This window comes from Saimiri boliviensis, chromosome 13 (genome assembly GCF_048565385.1).
Source record: "Saimiri boliviensis isolate mSaiBol1 chromosome 13, mSaiBol1.pri, whole genome shotgun sequence".
In the NCBI taxonomy this organism is placed as follows: domain Eukaryota; kingdom Metazoa; phylum Chordata; class Mammalia; order Primates; family Cebidae; genus Saimiri; species Saimiri boliviensis.
Window position 1 is genome coordinate 16,863,455 of NC_133461.1, and position 22,489 is coordinate 16,885,943.

A 22,489-nucleotide genomic window follows, 5' to 3' on the forward strand; every position below is an offset into this window, starting at 1 on the left:
GATGGGCTAATTTTTCAGTGACCCCTATGTCCAAAATATTTGAGAGCTAAAAGGTATTTTTTAGATAGTACAACCCCTTCATTTTTACAGATGAGAGAAGTGAAGCTATGTACTTATTCAATATTTACTAAGCCACAGTAAGGAGTACAGAGATAAACTTTCGTAAAACTTTGTCCTCGTCTCAAGCAAGCTTATAAATCATTGGAATTAAGTCATAAACATGGATAACAATAATATAATTGGTTCACTTTATCTTAAAGATTAAAAAATTAATCTGTGAGCGAGCCAGAAGTAGAATTCAAGCTTCCCATTTTGCAGCTCATTGTCTTTTTCTCTTTGTCACAAGGTTTCAGACAGAGCTGAACTTCAAAGACAAGATATAAATTTGGGAAGAAACTTACATGCTGAAACTTTACTGAAAAGCTATTCACTTAAAATTTCTATAGTACCAGATGACTTTATCATATGAAAAGCTATTAGTAAAGAGAATGATTACTATTAATAGTGACAACAATAGTAATTATTAACATTCCTTTTGACCACTTATTCTGTGCCAGATACTTTTTACAGATAACCTTTCACAACAACCTTGTGCTAGAAGAGTGATTACCACCCGCATTTTACAGTAAAGGAAACAAAGACTATCCAGAGTCATGCAACTAGGGAGTGGCAGAATAGAAATATGAACTCAAGCTCTCTGAGAGCAAAGCCTGAGCTCAAAACCACTGGTTCTCTTCAATAATATGTAACAGCATCCAGGTTCTGATGACCTAGATTCCAGGCAAGTTGGGTTGATACTGTGAATGGCCTCAGAAACAAAGCCTTGATGGAATCTTGCTCAGAGTTGAGGAAATAGGATATACAGGAAAAGGTTAATTTTCACAAGGAAATATTCCCAACTTATAAATTTATAGGAAACTACTACCTAAAGATCAATTATTTAACATAACTTCAATATTTACTGAAAGCTTATATGCCAGACACAATATTAAGTACTGGTAATATATAGATAAATTTTCTATAAACTGTCTACCTCAGCATTTGTGCTAGGCATGAAAGAGGACAATGTAAGACCTATGAGCTAACATCTTTAAAAAAATCTAGTCAGCTAAAACATTTACAAACACTTCAATAATATTATTAAAAGTTAATTAGAAACACATGTTCACAGGTCTGTATATAATTAATTTCCATAAGTGTAATAGACCAAAAAATACTACAAATTCAGAAGATTTAGAGATCACTTGGGCTGGAGAAGCTTTAGGGAAAGGAAGGAATATACGTAGGACCTTCCTTTAAGGAGGCATGAGATTTAGAAAAAATAAGTAACAGAAGACAAGTTAACTCAATGAGAAGAAAAAATAACGTGGACAAGGGCACCAGGCACCAGTTCAAGAAAACATAAGGCATGTTTCAAGGGATAAATGAAGAAACAATGTGAGTAGAATGAAGGTTTTGCATATGGACAACGAGGTTGAAAGGGCAGGAAGAAGCAAAACTATAGGGATAACTGTATTATACATAGCCACAATAAAATATTTTAAAGCCGCTTTTATACTTTGACAAATATACCACATAAAAATAGAAAAAAATTAAAAAATTCATAGTGAGATTTGTAAATTTTTTCTATTGTGTATATATATATATATATATATATATATATATTTGCTAATTAAAAAAAGTTTGAACAAGTTGCTTTGGACAGGAGGAAGCAATTTTATTTAAAAGGCTTTAGCTCAAATGACATGAATGAATAGCTTTTAAAGTCAAGTAAGAGTAAGGATGGAGGAAGAGATTAAAGCTACAGGATAAAGCTATAACTGATGGCACAAAGGTGAGCTAAAGCCTGAACTAAGGAAGCATACAAGCACACAGGTGGTTAAAAGTAACAAAAATGCTGATGATACTGCCTTGAGCAATCTTATCCACCCACAACAGGACTAGCTGGTTTCAAAAAACAAATGACCATTATTTCTGACTGCTGTTGATTTTTGACATAACAGGTGAGAAAATCTGGAATGATGCTACACCCATGATTGCAACTGTGTTCTGCTCCTCCTTGAGGTTTAGTCATGCTCCATGACTAGACCAGAAACTTAAGTAACCATGCAGCAAACCCTGAAGATTAAAAAAAGAAAGCACAAGCTAATTAGACCTAGTTAGTTTATTTTACATAGAGGAATAGTTGATGACAATATTTGGCTGTCAGTTAAAGTTTAGTTGATCCTGGACTTTGCCCAGATATCCTACAATTACAGGTAGGATGTGAATATCCTAATTTTAAGTTTAATGTTATGCAGTGTGGGCACCTTGATGAAATGAAGTGATGCTTCAGGCAGATGATTCACCTGTGCCTCTGTGTGGCGCTATGGTTTGCCACTCTAGTTTTTAAATGATCAATTTTGTACTACCTGGCTTGCCTTCTGCATTAAGAAGTGATTTACCCAAGGTGAAAGAGCTACTAAGTGGCAGAGACAGAACTGAAGATCAGATATTGGTAAAAGTCCAGCGGTCTTCAAATAATAGTCTGAGTTCAAAATTATAGTTGGTATAGTCTGGCACAGACCTACTGTTGTTTTATCAGCCACAAATCTTTCCACAGCTACTCTGATGAAGCCCATATTTCTCTATTGGGTCACACCAACATGAGATGTCTGTCCTATATCTTACTATAATCCAAATGTATCAGCTCTAGGGCATTCTTCTCGATCCCACTATCTTTTGCTGAATCTTAGTAAATACCATTGCTATATCCAATTGTATTGGGTAGTCAATTCTCAGAAATCTATGAGGCATCTACCCTTAAAGAAAATTAATCAATTTATAGTCAACTTGTTCAGGTTTCCCCATATATATATTTCCTTAGTTTGTAGAAGCTAAGTATACTGTATACTTGAAGCTGGGAGTCATCACTATCCCTTGCTCAGTAAAATGCGGCCAGCAACAGATGCAAAAGTTAATTCCAATACTGAAATAAATACTTATATAAGAGTTACAGTAGATCAACCCCAACCTAAAGCAAATCTCCTATCCCTCTGATCAAAGAGGCACTACCTTCAAAGTATAACCAAATATAGCAAAGCATTATTTATTCAAATATCAAGTATGGTTTTAGTGTAAATAATTTTAAAAACACATTTTATCACCAAATATCACTGTATAGGAAGTTAGTAATAATTACTTGTGAGAAAAAGTAATTTTTTATAACTCATATATAAGTAGTCTGGGTTTTCAGACAAGGCTGGGGGGCTGGGAGCTGCAGGGTGGGGTAGAACAGCATAGTTAAAAGCAAAATTAAAAACAAATTCACTAAATTTATTTTTTGACTGAAAAATGCCAAACAACCAATCTAGGTTTTTAATAAACATTTTGAAGATCCACCCCTAACTTCCTTGTTTGAGAAGTAGAAAGTATAATTTTAATTTTTCACAGAAATGAGTTTGGTTTTCCCGGATTAATACCCTTATCCGGCTTCCTTTTAGAGTACCACAAGAGCCTGAAATGTCATATTGTATTTCTACAACTAGCGCAGTGGAAGCACTCTATTATATGGTAAGCAGATGACGGCAAGCAGGGAATGTCATGTTCCCCAGATGATGTTTTAAACATGAAAACGTACGAGAGCGATTATCTTTCCTTTACCTGTACTTCCTTTTCCTTTCCTTACTCAGGATAAAGAGTCTAAATATAGCCAAATAATAAAGTTACTATTCATTCAAAATTTTATCCATCCTTGAGGGTCAAACTTAACTTTTACTTTCCCCACAGGCCCATTTCATTTCTATAGAATGAAATGTTTAATGTTTACAGAATGTTATCAGAATGTTTACATTCTGTAAACATTATCTTTACCATAGGAGACTATTCTAAAATTCTTTCATCTGTTAGTCTTACCTCTCCATCAAGAACATAAGCTCAAGGATATGCATTAAACTTTTAGATTGCTGTAATCCTCAACTGATTACAATGTTTAACAAATGTATCGATGTAAAAATACTGAATACCAACCATATTCAGGCCACCATGCTAAGCAGGGATCATATCTGACTAAATTTCCACAGAATAATTTAAAACAACTGGAAAGATATAGGAAAGAAAAACAACAGTTATATAGTAGATTTATTTAGGAATGTCTATGGTCCAGAGATTAGCGGAAAGTCTAATTCAGCTAAAAGCAGAGAACTTAATAAATTTTAGACATGTTGCATTGGGGCTGGGGGTGGTGGCTCATGTCTGTAATCCCAGCACTTTGGGAGGCTGAGGTGGGTGGATCACTTAAAGCCAGGAGTTAGAGACATGCCTGTCCAACATGGCAAAATCTAGTCTCTACCAAAAATACAAAAATTAGCCAGGTCACTTGAACCCAGGAGGTAGAGGTTGCAGTGGGCGTGACTGCACTCCAGTTTGGCCAACAGAGGGAAACTCTGTCTCAAAAAAAAAAAAAAAGAGAAAGAAATGAAATGAAATATTGTGCTGGTATTTTCTCTCTCAGAAAGCAGAGGAAACACTAAATCTAATCTCAATTTAACAGAAGGGAACTACTTTATAAAGTAGAAGAGATGACAACTTTGGAAGAAAGCAATCATGACATTTTAGTGTTGGTGATACTAAGAAAGGAACACTGGGCATAGTGAGATATATGCTGTCTGAGCAATGATAGGTTGGATTATGAAAGAAAGATTTTAGGCCAGGCGTGGTGGCTCATGCCTGTAATCCCAGCACTCTGGGAGGCCAAGGCAGGTGGATCACCTGCGGTGAAGAGTTTGAGACCAGCCTGGACAACGTGGTGAAACCCAGTCTCTACTAAAAATACAAAAATTAGCTATGTGTGTTGGCCCGTGCCTGTAATCCCAGCTACTTGGGAGGTCGAGGCAGGAGAATCCCTTGAACTTGGGAGGCAGAGATTGCAGTGAGCCAAGATGGCGCGACTGCACTCCAGCCTGGGGGACAGAAGGAGGCTCTGTTTCAAAAAAAGAAAAAGCAAGATTTTAAAAAGGAGGAAGATGATTTTGGAAGGCTGCAAGCTCACAAGTGAAGTTATTACACTCAAAAATATACGATTGCCTCCTGATTAGCTGCCTTATAAAAACTTGAAGGCATGGTAAAAGAAATCTATCACCAAAAGGCATGTCAGCTGCCCTCTCCACTTGATCTCATTCCATCTCTACTAAGAACTGGGCTCATCTTAAGAAATTACAGTCTGATTTTGATTAGAGTAATAATGCTTCAAGCAGAAAAAGCGTTATTCCTGCTAAGTTACTATAACCTGCTCAGTGTTATCAGTGTCATTCACAAATTTTATCTTGCAATGTAACTAGAAAGTAAAATAATTACTGAATAGAAGTTATCCTGGCTCACCTGGCAAAAACACAGGGTATGCACGCAGAGTGTGTGTATATTCCAGCAAGTAATATTCCATATAAAAGATATAATTGGTTCATCATGTAAATTTAGAACATTACAATGATGCTATAAGAATTTATCCAAAACTGAGATTTTTCTTAGAATACCTGTTAAAAGTAATTTTATTCAGTTAATAGAAACTATATGGAAAACATTAAGCTTATAAAACTATATGTCCTTCTCATATTTGAATGTTTTATAAATATGGATTATTCTTATAATCAAAAAAATATTAAACAGTATGAAGACTTCTTAAAGTGTGTTTAAAAGCACAACTATATTATAGATTAACTCGGGTCAACAGTTTGAATAATTCACTCAATTATTCACTCAATAATTCACTCAATCTAAAATTATAAAGTTAATAATAGGATTACATTGTTCTTAAACATCATTAAATAAAGGAAACCACTTTTTACTATACATTGTTATGAAGTATTCTGAATTTTCAGATCAGACACATATCAATCAAAATATATATAAAAACAAATCAAAATAATGTTTTAGATCATCCATATTGTTTATATTATATATAATAAATAATATAAACAATATGGATGATCTAAAACATTAGATACTTGTTTATAATAAACCAACAACTGCTTACTATTATAAAATCGCACTGACGTAGTATCAGTCAGCATGCTAAAATTGAATATATAGAAGACCTTTAAAAATAGGCAGTAGCCCCGTCCTAGAGAATATAATTTGTGTGATCAGAGCTTAGTTGAAATCTTCAGAATACAGTTCTGAGCACAGTTTTATACAAGCATTTTAAAAATATACTAAAGTTTGTCCTATAAATGTCTGCATGTTTATAGGAGGAATATTTAAGAGAAATATTTCTTTTCTCCTTAGTGATACCTTTATTAAAATACAGTTCCTGCCATCATAGACCTAATTGTAAAAGCCAAAACTACAAAATTTATAGAAGAAAATCTTTGCAACTCTAGGGTAGACACATATTTCTTAAAAGAACATACAGAACAACAATTATTAAAAAAAAAAAAAGGCAACTGAATTTGATGAAACCAAAAACTTTTGTTCACAAGATACACTGTTTTATTTGCCTTTTTTTTTTTTTTTGAGACGGATCCTCCTCTTTCACCCAGGCTGGAGTGCAGTGGTATCATCATGGCTCACTACAGCCTCGGCCTCCTGGACTTAAGCAATCCTCCTACCTCAGCCTCTCAAGTAAGCTGGGACTAAGGCATACGCCATTATGCACTGCTAATTTTTTTTTTTTTTTGGTAGCAATGCGAGTTTTATCATGTTGCCCAGGCTGGTCTCAAACTCCTGGGCTCAAGCCATCTGCCCACCTCATCCTTCCAAAGTGCTGGGATTACAGGTATGAACCACTGTTGCCTGGTCTGAGACACATCATTAAGAAAACATAAAGGCAAATCAGACAGTTAGAAAATATTTGAAAAATTCACATTTGATAATGGACATATAGAGAACTCTTATACCTCAATAATGAAACAAAACAAACATGTAAAAAAAATTTTCAAAAGGGCAAGATAATATCCCTGAACATTGATGCAAAAATCCTCCATAAAATACTGGCAAACCGAATCCAGCAGCACATCAAAAAGCTTATTCACCACAATCAAGTTGGTTTCATCCCTGAGTTGCAAGATTGGTTCAACATACACAAATCAGTAAATGTAATTTATCACATAAACAGAACTAAAGACAAAAAACACATAATTATCTTAATAGATGCAGAAAAGGCCTTTGATAAAATTCAACATTCCTTCATGTTAAAAACTCTCAGTAAACTAGGTATTGAAAGAACATACCTCAAAATAGTAAGAGCTATGTATGACAAACTCACTGCCAGTATCATATCGAATGGGCAAAAGCTGGAAGCAATCCCCCTGAAAACCAGCACAAGACAAGGATGTCCTCTCTCACCCCTCCTATTCAACCTAGGAAGTTCTGGACGGGGCAATCAGGCGAGAGAAAGAAATAAAGGGTATTCAAATAGGAGGCAAGGAAGTTAAACTGTCTTTGTTTGCAGATGACATTATCCTGTATCTAGAAAATCTCTTTCTTTCAGCCCCAAATCTCTTTAAGCCAATAAGCAACTTCGGCAAAGTCTCAAGATACAAAATTAATGTGCAAAAATCACAAGCATTCCTATACATCAACAACAGACAAGCAGAGAGCCAAATCATGAATGAACTCCCATTCACAAATGCTACAAAGAGAATAAAATACCTAGAAAGGCAGCTAACCAAGGAGTGAAGGACATCTTGCAGGAGAACTACAAATCACTGCTAAAGGAAATCAGAGAGAACACAATAAATGAATGTTCCTGGATAGGAAGAATCAATATCATGAAAATGGCCATACTGCTCAAAGTAATTTATAGATTCAATACTATTCCCATTTAAGTACCACTAACATTCTTCACAGAATTAGAAAAAACTTTAAAAATTCATATGGAACAAAAAAGAGCCCGTATAGCCAAGACAATCCTAAGCAAAAAGAACAAAGCTGGAGGCATCATGCTACAAAAGGTTACAGTAACCAAAACAGCACGGTACTAGTACAAAAACAGACACAGACCAATGGAACACAAGAGAGAACTCAGAAATAAGACTGCATACCTAAAACCATCTGATCTTTGACAAACTTGACAAAAACAAGTATTGGGGAAAGGATACCCTATTTAATAAAATGCTCAGAGAACTGGCTGGCCGTATGCAGAAAATTGACACTGGACTCCTTCCTTACGACTCATACAGAAATTAACTCAGGATGTGTTATGTAAAACCAAAAACTATGAAAACCATTTAAAAAAATATCTAGGAAATACCATTCAAGACATAGGGATGGGCAAAGATTTCATGCCAAAAATGCCAAAAGCAATTGCAACAAAAGCAAAAATTGACAAATAGGATCTAATTAAACCTAACAGCTTCTGCACAGCAAAAGAAACTATCAGAGAGAACAGACAACCTACAGAATGGGAGAAAATTTTTGCAATCTATCCATCTGATAAAGGTCTAACATCCAGAGTCTACAAGGAATTTAAACAAATTTACAAGAAAAAGAATCCCATTAAAAAGTGAGCAAAGGACATGAGTAGATATTTCTCAAAAGAAGATATTCATGTGGCCAACACGCATATGAAAAAAAGCTCAATATCATTGATCATTAGAGAAACCCAAATCAAAACCACAATGAAATACTATCTTATGCCAGTCAGAAAGGTGACTATTAAAAAGTCAAGAAACAAACAGATGTTGGAGAGGTTGCAGAGAAGTAGGAATGCTTTTGCACTGTTGGTGGGACTGTAAATCAGTTAAACCACTGTGGAAGACAGTGTAGTGATTTCTCAAAGATCTAGAACCAGAAATACCATCTAACCCAGCAATTCCCATTACTGAGTATATGCCCAAAGGAATATAAATCATTCTATTATAAAGGTATCTGCACATGTATTTTCAACACAGCACAACTCACAATAGCAAAGACATGGAATCAACCCAAATGCCCATCAATGATAGACTGGATAAAGAAAATGTGGTACATATACACCATAGAATACAGTGCAGCTATACATAAAAAGTAACAGGATCATGTCCTTTGCAAGCACATAGATAGAGCTGGAAGCCATTATCCTTAGCAAACTAACACAGGAACTGAAGACCAAACACTGCATGCTCTCATTTATAAGTAGGAGCTGAATAATGAGAACACATGGACATGGTGGGTGAGGGGGAGAGCATCAGGAAAAATAGCTAACGCATGCTGGGCATAACGCCTAGGTGATGGGTTGATCTGTGCAGCAAACCACTATGACACATGTTTACCCCTGTAACCAATGTGCACACCCTACACATGTACCCTGGAACTTAAAATAAAAGTCGAAGGGGAAAAAAAAAGGGAGCAAAAGATTGAATAGGCATTTCCCAAAAAACATACTAAGCAAAAGTCATGGGAAAAGGTGCTCAGCATCATTAGTCATCAGGGAAATAGAAGTTAAATCCACAATGAGATATTGCTACATTCTCACTAAAATGACAGATTAAAAAGCCTGAAAATACCAAACGTTTAGGGGAGGTACAGAAACTGGAACTCTCATACATTGGTGGTGGAATTTTAAATGGTCCATTTTGGAAAACAGTTTGGCAGTATTTCTTATAAATACAAATGGGAGCTTTCTTTATAATAACACAAAACTGGAAAAAACGTAAATGTCTTAAAAAACACAAATGTTTTTATCCCCCCTCTTTTTAGAGATAAAACCAAAAAGAAATGATCTACTACATACAAAGACATGGATGACTTTTAAAAACATGCTGAGCAAAAGAAGGCAGACACACAAAAAAATACATTCTATGATTCCATTTATATGAAATTTTAGAACAGACAAAACTTATATATAGAAGTAGTTCTCAACTGAGCAAATTATGCTCTCCCTTTCCCTGGGCCATGCTGGGACATTTTTGGTTACCACAACTGGGGTGGCATGGGTTTGGTGGTGGTTGCTACTGGCATCTGGTGGGTAGAGGTCAGGGATGCTGTTAAATGTTCTATAATACACAGGACAGCAGCCACAGCAAAGCAGTACCAGGCCCAAAATGTTAAGAGTGCCTAGGTCCAGGTTGAGAAATTCTGTTCTAAGTGATCAGTGGTGGTCTAGACGGAAGTGAGGATATTGAATGAAAGAATTCTGAGGCTAATAAAAATCCTCTTAATTTAATTTAACTTAATTTATTTATTTATTTATTTTTGAGACAGAGTCTTACTCTGTTGCCCAGGCTGGAGTGCAGCGGCATGATCACGGCTCACTGTAACCTCTGCTTCCCAGGTTCAAGCGATTCTCCTGCCCCAGTGTCTCGTGTAGCTGGGAATACAGGTGCCCATCACCATGCCCAGCTAATTTTTGTATTTTTAGTAGAGAAGAGGTTTCACTATGTTGGCCAGGCTGGTCTCGAACTCCTGACTTTGTGATCTGCCCGCCTTGGCCTCTCAAAGTTCTGGGATTACAGACATGAGTCACCGTGCCCAGTCAATGTTCTCTATTTTAATTGTGGTAGTGACTGATTTGTCAAAACTCACCACTCTGCACACACTTCAAATGTGTAAATTTTACTGTATGCAAAATTTAATTCCAAGTTGATACTAAAAAATATAGTGCCTGTCAAATAACATAAGACTATGTTAAAAAGTTTGTTTTTTAAAATACATGCACAGAAAAGACAGGAAAGGCAAATACCATTACAGACAGGAAAAGCAAATACCATTGGTGGGATTATAAATAATTTTGAATTTTTTTGCCCTGTTGTTCATTTGCTTAGTATTAACTAAAAATTTAATAACCTTATGTGTACACGCACACACACACACACACACACACGTACAAACACACACACATCCACATACACACACACACACACACACACACACACACACACAAATCCAGTACCTAAAACAGGTACAAATAAATGAGAATAGAAAAGCACAGGTGCATATGAATATTTAATTGTGATATTTGATTGTAAGACTTAAGTTATTTCAAGAAACTATAAATATGTATAATGCAAAGGCACTTAGAAGTAAATTTTTATTCTAAAACACTGCTAAACTATTTAATGAGCTCAATTATAAATATAATTCTTTCAATACAAAAAGTTTGTAGGGAGGAATTTTCACTAGAAATAATGCTATAAAGCCCTAATAAGGCAGGGTGAAAAAGTTAAGAAATTCTTTAAAAGTAAAGGAATAAAGTTACCAAGTAAGGAATAATCCATTTCACTGTATTAATATGGTTGAAAACATAGCAGATACAGTTCAGTTATGATCATCAACGGGCCAGGGACTGAGCAGTGTCAGGAATTTATTACAAAAATGTCTCTGAGGAACTGACCAATGGATAAAAATGGTATTGTCAACAAATCAAATACAAACAGGCTAAAGGCTATGATGGAGATTTGAAAGTGGTACAATGAAAGATGCCAACAACTACCTGCGCCTGGAGGAAGCATTTACAAAGGTAACATCATAGCTAGAGCTTGTCTGGCGAAAAATCATTAGATAATTTAGAAATCTTAAAAATAACACAAAACCCAAAAAACACCACTAGCATCACATAACAATTTTGTTACACTGCAGTCACATTTTATAGTCTTAAAGGTCAGCAATGAGGAAATCTTTTCCTGAAAAAGAAGATTATCTTACATACTGAGTAAGGAAATAACAAGTACTGAGAAAATCCCATATCCAAGGGGGAAATACATTTAAGATGCACCTCGATAGAAAATGTACTCCCTACGCTTCCACCGTGTCTATGTTTGGCAATTTAAGTATCTGGCACTATTCAAAAGCATAGTGACCAAACAAAATCAATTAGGCTGCAGTTCAAGAATTCTATATAAATACTTGTTAATATAGAATTAATATATAGCTTCACACTAAAACATTTCCATACACTAGTAAGGGAATATTTAAGATGCCTCTCAAAAGGGAGACGCTGGGAATCCTACAGTACAGTACATCTTTGACAATACGTTTTCAAGCCATAAGAGATGCTTATAAATATATGGGGCAAACAATTACTCTATGCTGCTAAAAATGATTCCAACAAGGTAAAAAGGTCAATTTCTATCTAATGCAGAGAGAAAAGCCTGTAAGCTGGTGGGATGGTAAGAGACTGCTGGTAGAACCTGTCTGCCTTGCTCCTTGGATTTCCTGTAATTTTGAACCTTACTGAAATCAAGGCATTGAAACTGAATTTCAACGAGTTTATTTAAACAGAACAAATTCTGTGCAGCAGAAAATCCAATTCTGGCAGTGAAAAAGTCGTCCCAAACACAAAGGGTCTTCAGTACATCTGACTTTTTGGAGACAGCAGCAATATGTCCTATTCTTCCTCTCCTGACTCAGACTGAAAGAACTACTGCAGGCAATTCAGGTAACACTATTTCCTGGTAGTGTGATTCAGGTAACTGGAGAAAAAGGAAAAATGCTTAAAGCAATAAACTAGTTTAAAAGGGAGCCTTGTGGAGTCCTGTAATAACCAGTGAATTAGAAACTCTTGATGTTTTATAGATACTGACTACAGCGGAGCCAGGAGCAAGTGCAACACCAGCCAACGGTTGGAGGCAGGCAGAGAACAGTCACTGCCTGATCCTTTTGCTTCCACCGCAAAAGAGCGCCCCCACCCCAATACTGTCGTTGCCTAAAATGTCCCTATCCTCAGGACCCATCCAAAAATACCCTCTCTCCCCCACCGTAACTCCTTACAATACCAACAACCCCGCCAGCGTGTGGCAGGCTGCGTCCACTTACTGAGCTGTCCCCCGCCCGACGTTGTACTCGGTTCCCGACCTCCAGCGCTTCCAACGCCTGCTGCTCCAGGGACCCCTGGAGCCCCCATCCCCGGCGGGGTCCCACTTTGCCTCTCGAAGTTGCCTGGATTGGAGAAGTAGTCGCGCAGCCGAGGCAGTTCGCGGCCGCTCTCTAACAGCTCCGTGTGCAGCTCCAGGGCGGTCAGCAAGTATTGATCGCGCAACAGCTGAGCCGCGATTGCATCAATTGACAATCTGGCCGGGGTCTCCCCGGCGCCCCCCAGGGCCACCGCAGCCGCCGACACCTCCCCAGGGAGCCCTGGTCGCGCAGTGCTTCCTGAGGCCACTGGATCCTGTGGTGACAACGAGCCCGCAGAGCCAGGATCTAAGCCACTCCCGGCACCCAGCCGAAGTACTGCCCGCCGTTCCTCTGTCGCCGCTACCTCGTCATCGTCCTCGTCCGAATCGCTGAGAAATGGATTCACTCCGCCACCACTGCCACTACCTCCAGGCGCCATCGCCGCCATCTTATCCTGTCAGGAGTGTGGGCGCCTCCCTTACTGGCTCCGACAGGCCGCAGCCCGAATCCCCTATGCCTCAGGGGACACAGCACACCTCCACAGCCCCGGCCTGACCACGTCCTGCCTCCCGACTTAGAGACCAGGAGTAGGTTCCGAGGCAGGAAGTCCGGATGCAGCTGCAACTGATGCCTCAGCCTCTCCTGCACCAACAGCCCGGCTCTGCAGGCGTCTTCCTGGTCTCTAGTCTCGCGATAACTGGAGCGTGCCCTGCTCCTCTCCCCACCAGCCCCGCTCCAGCCCCGCCCCAGCCCGCTTCAGCTCCGCCCATTCCCAGCTCCAAATAGCAAAGATTGAAGGCCCCGCTCTCCGCTCAAAAGCAAAACCCCATCCACAGCTCTTCCATGATTGGTCAGAGAAGGAAGGCGTGGGGAGGACTGACGGGGGACTGGCCGGAGAATTATCGCGAGAGAAGCAGCGACCAGGTAGGTGTTGGGGGCGTTCCGGGGTTGAGGGGTGGTTGTAGTGGTGGCTTAGGGATACCCTCCCGGCTGTCGCTTCAGTGGGTAGAGGGACCCCCGCCCAAGGACTTTAGTGGAGCTGGTGCCTTCGCGCTGAGGAGCCCTCGTTTTCGAGATCAGGCCTGACCAGGATAAGCTTCAGGTAAAGTTCAGGGACCAGTGCGCGGAGGGTGTCGGCGCCCGCGAACGCGCCGTTTCTCTTAGTGCGCTGCTGGTTTTCTCGCTGTTTGCTGCCAGTGGTGACATTTTGTCCCCACGGATAACAAGTGCCCAGGCCTGTACTCAGAATTTGACTTCCCTTCTTTTCCTTTCTCTGCCACGTGCTTGCACACGTGGGAGGCCTAGCGACAGCCTGACTTCTTTCAGCTGCGGAGCGCGTCTTCCCGCTCCGGAGTTGGTCCTGTCTGTGGGTGGGACGGGGGCTGGAGAGGCTAAGCGGAAAAGGGAACCCTGAAGTTGGCATTTGCCTGGATCTGGAAGACAAACTGTTAGGTGCTCAATAAACACTTAGGATTTTAATACACGATTTACACAACAGGGACCCTTCAAAACATCAAATGCTGTCTCACCAGTAAACAGATAAGTGAACGTAAGCCTGGAGTGTTTGATATAAAATCAACTCCACGCCGGGCGTGGTGGCTCATGCTTGTAATCCCAGCACTTTGGGAAGCCGGCGGGTGGATCACGAGGTCAGGAGTTCGACACCAGCCTGACCAACATGGTGAAACCCCGTATCTACTAAAAATACAAAAATTAGCCGGGCATGGTGGCGCGCACCTGTAATCCCAGCTACTCGGGAGGCTGAGGCAGGAGAATTGCCTGAACCCGGGAGGTGGAGGTTGCAGTGAGCCGAGGTCGCGCCCCTGCACTCCAACCTGGGCAACAGAGCGAGACTCTCTTTCAAAAAAAGAAAAAAAAAATCAACTTCCCTAATAAGGAGTCTATCATTTATCTTATGTCCCAAACTAGTCTTTATCCACTGTCTCCTGAAACATTTCTGACTCGTTCATTCAGGGCTAGAATCAAGGTTTCGGAACTTAACTGTTTTAAAAGTTGAATGCTTCAGAGAGTTTTGATTTCCTTTATGAAGTGTTAGCATATAAAGCATGTATCCCAAGTTTAGAAGATCAACATTCATTTTTTTATGTTATTCCTTGATTATGATCTGAAAACATAAAGGATTGTCCAGTCAATACGATTAAACTGCTATTTCTTATAACTCCTCTATTTTTTTCACCCACGAATGACCACTTCTGCAGATTTTAGATTTCCTTTCTTAGTGTACAGCTTCCAGTAAGCGCCGAAATACATAGCAGCAGTAACAGGACTATCAGGTAAGTGACATATTACATTCAGTGTGTAGTAAACATTCCACAGTAAAGTGTCTCCCTTTAGCTCCATGGAAAAATTAAAATAGAGCATTCTTACATAACTTTAGGTCAGGTTATTGGTTTACATGTAAAGGTATGCCAACAGTTAAGAGTAGGCTTTAATTTCAGTTTACCCAGGCTCAATAAAGTAAAATTCTCATTTGAATGGGACTTTGGGTTTTTTAAATTTTATTTTTGCTAGAAGTTAAAAAAAAAAAAATAGTACCAAGAATTTAAAGTATTTTTTATAGGACATCAGTTCCCAATATTTTAATGATAAATATTTGTCTGTGCTGTGTATTAAAGAAAAACATGGTGAAAAAATCCCCCACATCCAATCAAAATGGCAAATACTGTATCCTGTTAGAGATTTCTTAGCAAAAGGGAATGCTGATCTGTATTTTAGCTGGGTTTCCCAGAAAGATTAAAATGGAACCAGTTTCTGGAATGTAGGAATGAAGTATTAGTGAATGGCATGGGAAGGGCATGATTAGAAATAGATTGTTTATATATAAAATTCCATCTCTGTGATTGCGAAATTTAGAAATCTCCTACATTTAGAATTCCTGAAGAGGATTATGCTTATCAGATAGAAAAGCTTCAGTTCAGATCCCAATTCTACAGGTTATTTATTGTGAGACCTTGAAAAAGTTACCTAACTTCTCAGCTTCATCTATCAAAGGGGATAAGGAAAGTACACAGAATTGTGAATGTTCTTGTCCCAGTGCCTGGCACCTGCTACACAATAAATGTTACTGTGGTCAGTTATTAATTAATGAAATATTAGTATATGTTGAGAACATTTGACAGGTTTTTAAAAATAAAACTGATGTCAATTTTTTTTGGCAGTACAAGCCTGAAAAAGCAATTAAGTCAATAAGACTGAAAGGGAGTATCTTATTTAGGGTCTCCGTTCTAAAGCACAAGTTGAAAATCGATTTAAAATGTTTCCTTAGAGAGTTGTAAGAACTTGCATTTAGAGAAGTTCTTCCTATACAAATCTGTAGTTTTCCACTTCTGTTTCTGCTTCCTATCCTATAACCATGAACTTGTGTGTTTGATCTTGTGTGTTTGAACACTGTGTGTTATGGGCTTACACCCCATAACAAATCAACCGCCCAGGCTTCCCAGTAGGTACTTTTCTTTCCCACAATACAGAGGTTTGGTTATAAATGAATAATGTATAAGAAGTAGCACACACTGGAATATTAATAATTGCCAATCACTGCTTATACCAATTTATTTCTAATAGTGTTGGGGAATTTCCGTTCTGTTTAGTATGATTTTCATTAATCTAGGTCCTTAAAACTAATGTTTCATCTTACTAATGAGAGTTATTAAAGCTTGTGCCTCAGCAATGAAGATGTAAAAGATGGCTTTTTTCAAAGCACGTCAATCATTTTAGTATTTAAAAAATTATTCTAGGCTTTAATAGTCTTAAAAGAATGACAAGTAACTTTCTGAATGCAAGTTTTGGTTGATTTGAGCTTTTAGTAATACCTCATGTTTTATTGTTTTTCAAATGTGTGGTGAACAGCTACAGATAGAAACTAGATAACTTTTATTGGTACATAAATATATCTTTTAATAATTTTAATAGTTATGTGTTTATTTTGGAGGTATTTCTTTTTCAATAAATCTGAATAAATTGATTTTCTTTCAAGAGAAATATTAAGTAATATTGTTTAGTATTAAGCAATTAAACTAATTAAAATAAGTAGTGTGTGAATGCTGATGTTTTGCAATCACTGCAATTTTATTTACATTAATAGTAAATTACTTTAGCATAAAAGGTTTAGTTTAGTTTGTTTGTTTTTTAAACTATTTTGAATCTTCACATTTTGTTCTGGAGGACCAAAAACAGAAGGAGAGCATCCTCTGGTGGCTATAGTTCATATTGCATTTAACCTTGAAATGATAGTTCTAAGTAATTTCTTCAGCAAACATTGGAGTCCTTACTAAGTGGATAGGACTATGATGAGTGTTGGATATGCCCATCCTGCTGTCATGGAATTGTGGTGAAGTAACAGAGACAGATATTAATACAAATAGTCATAGACAGAGCTATGTAATCACAAACTGAACTAAAAGTTTTCATTTCTGACCTAATCTGCATAGTCCCTGAGGAAGTGATGCATGAAATGGAATGTTAGGAGAGAGTGGAAGATAGCTTGCAAGTGCATTCTGCAGAGAGGAACTGAACCTATGAAGGTCTTATCGCAGTGGGATACTTGAAAAAATAAAAGCAGGGGCCAGAGATGTGAGATATTACAAAGTAAAGGCGAGTGCTATGAGACAGGGTTAGAAAGGAAGGTAGAGGCTGGTCTATAAAAGACCTTCTTAGTCACATTAAGGATTTTATTCTTGATTAGTATGTGAAAAGGCACTGGAGAGTTTTATGCAAGAGGTCAGATGTTCATATTTGCATTTTGAAAAAAGGAAAACAAGTAATACTCTGGCTATATGGCAAAAAACGGATCAGAGAAGGGTCAGCATTTAAAAGGGAGACCTATTCCTGCATTGTAGGAGTTTGCATAAGAGATGGTCTACATCTTAAACTACGAAGGTGTCAGTAGAGATTAAGACAAATAAGTAGATTCAAAAAACACAAACTGGACAATTGTTGGATTAAATAGAGGGGAAGAATAGGATATAAAGAATGACACCTGTTTCTCAGACTTACATATTTGGTGGGAAGCTGGTGCGACCTCCTGAGATTGTGAGCACTAAGGACTTAGGCAGTAGTAGATAAGGCTCATGAGAAATATTATGAGTTTGGTTTTAAACCTACTCAGTTTGAGTGTCTTTGAAATGTCCATGTAGATTTATGAAGTTGGACTTACATATGTGGATTTGGAGCTATAATTAGTTGAGACTTTTGCATATAGGTGATAACTGAAGCCAAGGATATGATAAAAACATGACAGGATAGAAAGTATAGAGTGAGAAGAAACGATAGCTGAAGACCAAGTTTTGAGTAACTCCAAAATTCAGTGACCAGATAGAGACTGTTCAACATTGGTCAGGGCTGTGGTGAAAATGAAAGCAGTAATGATCACAGAAGCCAAGTGATGAGAGCCTATTAAAAAGGAGAAGATGGCCAGGCATGGTGGCTCACACCTGTAATCCCAGCACTTTGGGAGGCTGAGGCTGATGGACCACCTGAGGTCAGGAGTTCAAGACCAGCCTCGCCAACATGGTGAAACCCCGTCTCTACTAAAAATATAAAATTAACTGGGCATGGTGGTGCATGCCTGTAATCCCAGCTACTTGGGAGGCTGAGGCAGGAGAACTGCTTGAACCCAGGAGGTGGAGGTTGCAGTGAGTCGAGATCACACCACTGCACTCCAGCCTGGGTAATAGATAGGGCGAGACTCCATCTAAAAAAAAAAACAAATAAATAAAAATAAAAAGGAGAAGGCAGCTGGGCCCAGTGGCTCACACCTGTAATCCCAGCACTTTAGGAGGCCGAGGTGAGTAGATGGCTTGAGCCCAGGTGTTCAAGACCAGCCTGGGCAATATGGCAAGACCTCATCTCTACAAAAAATTACAAAAATTAGCTGAATGTGGTGAACATGCACCTGTGATCTCAGCTACTTGGGAAGCTGAGGTGGGAGGGTCACTTAGGTCCAGGAAGCTTAGGTTGCTTAGAGGCTGAGACAGGAGAATCACTTAAACCCGGGAGGCGGAGGTTGCAGTGACCTGAGATAGTGCTGTTGCACTTTAGCCTGGATGATAGAGCGAGACTCTGTCTTAAAAAAAAAGGAAAATGGAGACTAAAAAATAGCTATTAGATTTTACAGTGTTAACTGTCTTCACTTTCCTATGAAGTAATGAAAATATGGTTTAGGTTGTTTGAGATTTAGGTGGTCAGGAAAAAAAAAGAAGTCACATTCACTCTTTTCAAGAATTTTGACTGTGTCGGGGAGAAAAGGGCAATAGATGTCTTAGATTTTTTATTAATACTGATACCTGTGAGATGTATTCTTTTCAGAAATATAGTATTTCATTATGAATAAACAGTTTATCTGTTCCCTATGGTTAGATATTGTTTCTAATTTTTTATTATTACAGAGCAAAAGCCAGGATTTGAATGTAAAGGTTTTTTAAACCTGTTTCTTTCTGATGTGTAATTTTATCTTAGTAAATTCTAAACTAGTAGCAGTACTAATACTTGTCAGCTTGTTAAAAACATAATCTGATCTCTATCTCACCCCATATACAAATACTTATTTTTGTCTCAGAGGACACAAACAGACACAAATAAATGTTAAATAATGAAAGGTAAGAAGCAAAAATCTAAAACTATTAGAAGACTATATGTGACATTAGAACCGGGGAAGTTTTCTTCTATAGTATGAGACACAAACAACTCACCCCAGAAAGGATGAATGTTCAATGAATTTTACTGTGTTAAAGTTGAAAACTTCATTTTAACAAAAATCCCTATGAACAAAATTTATATATAACTGTGTATATCTAGCTATATATAAGCATATACACACATATAATTTTAATGTACAAGTTGAAGTAAAGGCCAACAACCCTAACCCGCTGATCAAAGCATATGAATAGGCAATTGAAAGGAAGGGAGACCCAACTGGCCAATAAAAACATGAAAAAAATGTTCATACTCAGTAGTAATCAGATAAATACATTTTCAGATAGCTGGATGCCGATTTTTCCTGTTCAAATTGGCTTAAGTTAAATATGACAGTATCAAGCAATTGTGGGGATTTAGAGATCTAGAAGCTTCATACATTGCTGGAGGGTATCTAAATTATTATGGACACTTTGCCAGTGAAGTTGTGAAGTTGAAAATTTTGTTTATTAGAGCAATTCCACTTATAGAGATGGCTTTCAATCTTATTTGTCCATAGAATAATTTGAAGTTAAACTTTCACTGCAGGTTATATACATGCGAGAATATAGATGTATGCACATACAGGAAAAAATTAAAACATACTTTTTCAAAATAATCATGTACTACTTCTGAAGTACTTTGTGATGTGATATATTCTCTAGTTTATCCTATCCTATTGTACTGTATTCTATTTCATTAAAAAAAAAAAAAAGAAGGCTAATTTTAGTCCACCAAATTATTTTGTTGTGGGTCACTACAATTTGTAAAAATTCTAAAAATCTCCAACTTTACCATAAGAGAACAGCTTAAATGCCATATTGTTTGTAATCATGACAAACTGAAAGCAATGTTGATCAGCAGGATAAAGTTGAAATAAATTGTAGTAGAGTCATATAATAGAGTATATATCTTGAATGTTTGAGATCATTTATAAGGCTTTTTTGGTAGTACTGATTAGAATAAGCTTATAAAAGAAATAATGGCTTTGCATCTATATTGGTAAAAATTAATTTACAAGTAAGGTGGAGAAAGCAGGATTGGAAAGGCTTTCCAATCGTAATATTATAATATTATGATTATAATATTAATGTAATCTTGTAGAATGATACATGACTTTATTTATGTATTTATTTTGAGACACTGTCTTACTTTGTCACCCATGCTGGAGTGCAGTGGCACAATCTTGGCTCACTGGCAGCCTCGATCTCCTGCCTCAGCCCCACAAGTAGCTGGGACTACAGGCATGCACCACCATGCCTGGCTAATTTTTTTTTTGTATTTTTTATAGAGATGGGGTTTCACCATATTACCCAAGGTGGTCTCAAACTCCTAAGCTCAAGTGGTCCACCTGTCTCAGCCTTTTAAAGTGCTAGGATTACAGGTGTGAGCCACCAGGCCTGTTTGACAGATGGCTTTTAATTGCACAATTGACTGGGTTTAAAATATATATTCTTCACATAGAAGAACATCCATTTATGTAGATGCCTCATGCTCTCAGGAGGTGGAGTGTAACTCCTCACTCTTTAAGTGTTGGCTTCACATAGTGATTTCCTGCCAAAGAGTATAGTATGAAATGGGGAAACAAGGTGAACTTTATGGTGGAGAAACCTAACAAACCACCTCAGCCAAGTAGTCAAGTTTCATATTAACAGCTTGATAAGTCATGTTAACAGCACCTTTGATATGATGTGAAGAAAACGGTACTTTATGTGTGTATGTATGTTTCTTCTTCTGAACCCATAACCCCAGTCTAAACATGAGAAAAACATCAGATAAATCCCAATAGCAAGATATTATACAAAATCTCTGACCAGTACTCCTCAAAACCCACAAGGTCATCAAAACAAGCAAAGTCTGAGAAATTATCATAGCCAAGAGAAGCCTAAGGAGACATAGTGACTAGCTGCCCTGTGGCATCCTGGTTGAGTTTCTGGAACAGAAAAAGGGTATGAGATACAGAGAAGGGATTTTGAACTCAAGTGGGCATGAATCATCTAAAGAACTCATAAACTCTGTTCTACTTACCATGAGAAAATTTGCAAATTAGTTCTTATATGGGATTTTGTAAAGTCACATATAGTTTACAATTAAAAATGACATAAATTATGATGAAAAATGTATACCATAAAATAATAAACAAATGAATTAGTGCTAATTATATGGCTTAATAATTTATTTGATAATCTTATGTGCAGGCCCCAAGCACTATCTTACAGTTTTTCTTTTTCTTCTTCTTCTTTTTTTTTTTTTTAAAGTGGGTCTTGCCATGTTCCCAGGCTCGCCTTGAACTCCTAGGCTCAAGCAATCCTATCTCACCCTCCTAAGTAGTTGGGACTACCAGCTGTGTCTTAAGTTTTGTCTGGTTTTACCTCACATCACAGGTTTGTATATTTTTAGTCAATGTTTTAAGTGGTTAAGAACACAATCTCTAGGTGACATTACAGAAAATGGCAGAGTAGGGTGGTTTATTAACGGGTTAGTTCTTCCCCTGAAACAAGCATAAGGGGGCAAAGTTATAGGATCAGCTCTTTTGGGATTCTAAAATCTGGTCTGACATTTATAGCAACCAGGAGACTGCTTAATGAAAAAGAGGGCAGCTGAATTTCAGTAAGAGAGTGCTGGGCATTTATTTCACTGGACTGCTATCCTCATTCACCATTCACCATTGTGGCAATAGCAGCAGCTGTGGGGAATATGGCCCACATTCCTGGTGTGACTTGCTTGTATTTAGTATGGGCTTTGTTCGGAAAATACTGTGGTTGTGCATTTTGACCTGTCTAGTGATTTCCTGAGTGACCAGTGTAGAGGCTGAATTTTGTCCCATCCTTATCCCCCCCAAAATTTGCATGTAATGCATGCCCAGAAAAAGCCTGAGAGGTCCTTAGGCTTCTGCCTTTGGCAGATCTGTGAGCTCTAGACAAGCAGAAGGTGAAGGCTAAGGCAGAAGTATGGCCAAGCTTAGTGAGAGAGTATTTCAGCTGAGAGCCAGACTACAAAAACTTGGGACAGT

At 37.9% G+C, this 22,489-nt stretch overlaps 2 protein-coding genes across 28 annotated transcripts in view; one reads left to right on the forward strand and one right to left on the reverse strand.

Annotated features, from left to right (window-relative positions):
- RELCH (RAB11 binding and LisH domain, coiled-coil and HEAT repeat containing) overlaps positions 1-13,471 on the reverse strand; it is a 120,895-nt gene extending 107,424 nt beyond the window's left edge. For all 9 annotated transcript variants that reach the window (XM_010336752.3, XM_074383294.1, XM_074383297.1 and 6 more), the window contains exon 1: positions 12,709-13,471. In XM_010336752.3, coding sequence (XP_010335054.1) covers positions 12,709-13,234 — 526 coding nt within the window. In that variant the 5' untranslated portion in view covers positions 13,235-13,471. The remainder of the gene's footprint in view (positions 1-12,708) is intronic.
- A 218-nt stretch (positions 13,472-13,689) lies between these two features.
- The window catches only part of PIGN (phosphatidylinositol glycan anchor biosynthesis class N), a 138,163-nt gene continuing 129,363 nt past the window's right edge, over positions 13,690-22,489 (forward strand). For 6 of the 19 annotated variants that reach the window (XM_074383299.1, XM_074383308.1, XM_074383309.1 and 3 more), the window contains exon 1: positions 16,795-21,860. The gene's annotated coding sequence lies outside the window, so the exon portion shown is untranslated. The other 13 variants (XM_074383303.1, XM_074383306.1, XM_074383307.1 and 10 more) reach the window with 9 other exon arrangements.